The 4,395-nt window shown below is 36.6% G+C and overlaps 1 protein-coding gene across 1 annotated transcript in view; it reads right to left on the bottom strand.

Annotated features, from left to right (window-relative positions):
* LOC105622192 (beta-1,4-glucuronyltransferase 1) overlaps positions 1-3,983 on the bottom strand; it is a 7,082-nt gene extending 3,099 nt beyond the window's left edge. Inside the window, exons 1-2 of the mRNA XM_012203619.1 lie at positions 3,582-3,983; positions 2,156-2,536 (exon numbers count right to left, since the gene is read on the bottom strand). Coding sequence (XP_012059009.1) covers positions 2,156-2,536; positions 3,582-3,983 — 783 coding nt within the window. The remainder of the gene's footprint in view (positions 1-2,155; positions 2,537-3,581) is intronic.
* Between the last annotated feature and the right edge of the window lie 412 nt (positions 3,984-4,395).

The raw sequence follows: 4,395 nt of genomic DNA, 5'->3' as shown, positions 1-4,395 counted from the left end.
TATATATATATATATATATATATATATATATATATATATGGTCTTGTATGTTTTAACAAATTTTAATAGCATCGAACAAACAAACAATTATCTGTTCCGATTGATAGTTTTAGATTTTGTGATTAGACTTTGAGTTCTCTAAATTAATATACAGTACACATTTCGGAAGAAATTAAATCTGACAGAAGCGTGCACAATTGGTGTTAGAAATGGAGAATTGATTTTTAATCCTTCTTTTGTAACCTGAGTCTTTTCTGACACAAATAAAATTTCATTCAAATTTCTCCGAAATAAAGGAGGATAGAATCCGGTTTTCCGCTTCCTAAAATATATTATTGATAGAAATTTTGAAGAAAAGATATTGAAAAATAATAAAATTTTCTACATTTTTTGAAATTTTTCTACAACAATAAAAAAAATTGGGCTGGACAAAAAATCTAGATTGCAGACGGAAAGAACAAGAATATAATTGTAGATGGAGAATTAAAATTTAATTTGACGCCCTCATTGTTAATATAGCTTTGTACAGTATACAACTTGCTTGCGGCGATTCTGATAATATACATATAAATATATATACATATAAAATATATACACGTCGCGTATATATTCAATAGCAATTGACATGAAGTCCTTTGACTATAGAAACTATAATGACGACCTTTGATTATAGGTTTCTATATGTAATTCAAAGATTAAGCCACATAAACCAAGTTTAAAATATACATACATAATAATAAATTCAATATTATATATATTATTCATATAAGATCGTTATATGAATAAATCATACAATTAAGGAAAAAGACTTCTACAGTCGCACGTTATTAGGTATTAAAATCTAGTCACGATAATATAGGACTTTTTTCTTAATTGTTTAAATTAAATTTAAAATATATTGCATATTTTTTTATGTGGCTTAATATTGTCGATTGGATTATGGAATGCGAAAGATAGAAAGAATCCAGATATACATATAATTCAAGGGAAGGAATTTAATGATGAACGACGGGATATTCAAGTATGCAAGACACGCGGTTTCTGATTGTAATCGCGATTACGTTAAAGAGTCGTTTGCAAAACGCGAATTTCATTCTTCACAAACGAAACTGCGAGGTTATTTTATTTTACAATATCCAGATATACGTATCCACTAGATCCGAGGTACTCGTTACAATACAAATAGACAGTAATAACGGCAACGAACAATTGCAATTCGTGATACGAGCTAAATACCCTTCGCAAACGAATTGCATATGCATAAGATGGATTCAAGCACGCACTAAATTGGAGGAAAACAAATTATCGTGGGAGAACGTAACATTTGATATCGAATTTCTAATTAATTTAACGTATTGCTCATTAGCGGCATTAATGGGTGTATAATTAATCGATTTTTATATGAAATAATCAACACTTGCAGAGAAAACAATATGGAAAAAAAGAATCCTAGTTTTCCGATAAAAAAAAGATTGCCACAAAAAATGTAAAAAAAAATTTTTAATTCAATGTAAATAAATATTTTTGCAATTTCACAAAAATATAAATGTAATTAATTAATTAATTAAAATAAATAATAGCAATTATAAAATTAATAATTGTTTCGTGCGTAACAAATTAATCGTAGGCTTTCGAGTCTTCTGATTTTAATGCCTGTTTCCATCAATGTAGATTAACTTTCATCTTGGTTCAATTTACTCTTTATCTTTTTCTATAATACTAAGAGAAAGATAAACAGTTAAATCGAGATTAAAATGAATCTTACATTGGAAGAAACCGCATCTTACCGTTCATATTTTTATTATTAGTTCTAAGAATTGAAAAAAGACAAAATTGAATCGAGATTAAAGTTAATCTACATCAGTAGAAACGGGCACAAATTAGAATAATAAAGTCAACATGTTATATTACCATACTCGATACTTGCAAGAAGTGATTAGATTCACTATGCAGGATACAAGAAGGATTTAGTAAACACGCGGGGCATTCAGTAACAGGCTGAAGCGATTAACAGGAATGAATGTTCAATCGTTATATCAAGTTAGGACATTCGCCAGATGTTCGTATTCGCGATGTATCTGTAACTCGAGAGGAACTCAGGAACAAGCTGGTGAGACTTGAGGGATAGTCTTGGATCATCGGGCCGTCTATTTACCACTTTTGGCACGTGTTTACTGCTGAAGAAGACGTGAAAGGTCACCAGTTGCGAGACCAAGGGGCTGCCACAGTTCCTCGAGTACCTGATGGCGTCGAGGGTCGCCGGGAAGTCGGTGCCGGGTGCGTGCATAGCGATCGATATCGGCGCTCGCCAGCGCTCCAGCAGCGGCTCCAGATTGTCGAGGAACGTGTAGTCAGCGTGCGTGGTATATGTCACGCTCTCCCAACATTTCACCGCCATGCTCATCGGCACATAATTGTACAGCACCCAGTAATCGCCGCGCTGTGCCCGTCTAGGCTCTGTTGATTTCTCATTGCAGGCCACGGCTTCCCTCAGGCTCATTGGTTCGCGCGCGACGTTCGTCGTGTTGTTCCTCACCTAGACGAGAACGAGAAAAAGAGAGAGTCGCTTTAATCACTATTTGAGGGGGAAATTTGCATTTACATGAAAAGCAGCGGAAATACCAAGAATAGCGCAACGGCGATCGCCTACCAACCTGAATTCTTCTATGACATCCCGATTCGTTCAAACTGATATCACTTTCTACGAGCTTAGATACAAAAATAATATACCTCATTAACATTCTACGAGCTTAGATACAAAAATAATATACCTCATTAACATTAGAACTCATTAACCGCCGATGATATTCCGATAAATTGCCGAAGGTGCCAAATTATCAAATTTTGATATTATTTATGGTAAAAAGTAAAATTACTTTAATTTAATTTATATATTATTAAAATTATTAGGATTTTATAATGTTTATATATTTTCAATATTCTGTATATTTAACACAAAAAAATGAACAATAATAAGAATAATTAATGTCGAAGGACTTCTTGATGTTTAACAATATAAAGACTCAAGTAAGGAGAAGTAGAAGTCAGCACGGTAATCGTTGCGCAAATATAATAATGGAAATGTTTATGTGTCCATTTTTAATATAAAGTACAAAAATATAAAAAGTTGATATAAAATCCGTACGCGTTTCGACTTACTTCAAGTCATTCTCAACAGTATCAATATAATTCTAATTTAGTATAAGTAGTGCATCAACCATGGTGCCAATCATCCAATATCACAATGAGATTCCTTAGCTTCATCCCAGTTTACAAAAAATAAACAAATTGAAATGATTATTGGAGCCAAAATGGCACTATCGACGGTTCTAATGTTAATATTCCAATGAGGATGATACTAATGCGGATGTATTTCAATCCCTATCATTCAAATTAATTACAATATGTAGTCTCCTAATTCCTGTTAATTCTCGATTATATCTTCATTTCACTATCATAAGTTATATCTAGCAATCGTATTTAGCAATTAATCTAAACATCAAGAAGCCATTCAAGATGAAAAGAGGGATCAGGAAAAACAAAAGATAAAACGAAGAAGCAATCTAAAACGGAAGGAGTACCGTCTGATTACGCGAGTATTCCTGCGGCTTATCAAGAGCCTCGGCCTTGGCCCTATTGGGAGGCGTCGTAGTGACGAGGCTAATCCCGAGAGAACGGCCAGCGCCACCGTTGTTTGTCGGCGCCGCATTATTTGTGGCGCCGACGAGAGCGGCTGACGACGACGACGAGGAGAATGATGCGCCAGCTGCGGCGCCTTTCTGAGTGCCATTTACGAGATCGTTTAGGCCATTTCCATAGGTATCCGCCTGAAGCGGCGCTGCCGCCGCCCAGTTGGTCGGAGGTTCCTCGATCCACGGTCCTGATGAGCCGATGTGAGCGCACACATACAGTAGCACGCACACGTTCAGCACCACCGAGAGGCGCAGCGCCCAGTTTCTGCGAGCGATGGCTACGATGCTCATCCTCCAGGTCCGATCGAGGTGATGAAGAAACGCGAAGAGAGTCGGGAAGGAGGATCCTCTAAGAGAGAATCCTACCTGATGACGATGTCAATTTCCTCCACTGTCGTTATCAATGCTTGAGTCTACGATTCTCTTGCTGGCGTCGACCTGCCGCGTCCATCTCTTCGCGGTCCACAACTGATTGGTGATCAAGACCTGCTCATGGTTCCTCGGAGGCTGTCGACCGAGGCTCGGTTGCGTGCAGCACCTGAAACGTGAGTGGAAGGGAACCTTTGATTATGACGGAGGTCGCTACAAATTACTTCGTGAGTTATTCCGTAATTTTAACATACACACGCGAGTGCATGTATTATTAGGCGCTCGTTAAATGATTTCAATAGTCCTCCCTCAGGAAACAAGATTAATGTTCGTT

This window comes from Atta cephalotes (assembly GCF_000143395.1).
Source record: "Atta cephalotes unplaced genomic scaffold scaffold00041, whole genome shotgun sequence".
In the NCBI taxonomy this organism is placed as follows: domain Eukaryota; kingdom Metazoa; phylum Arthropoda; class Insecta; order Hymenoptera; family Formicidae; genus Atta; species Atta cephalotes.
The sequence above is the reverse complement of the archived record's forward strand: the minus strand, read 5'-3'. Positions and strand labels throughout refer to the sequence as shown.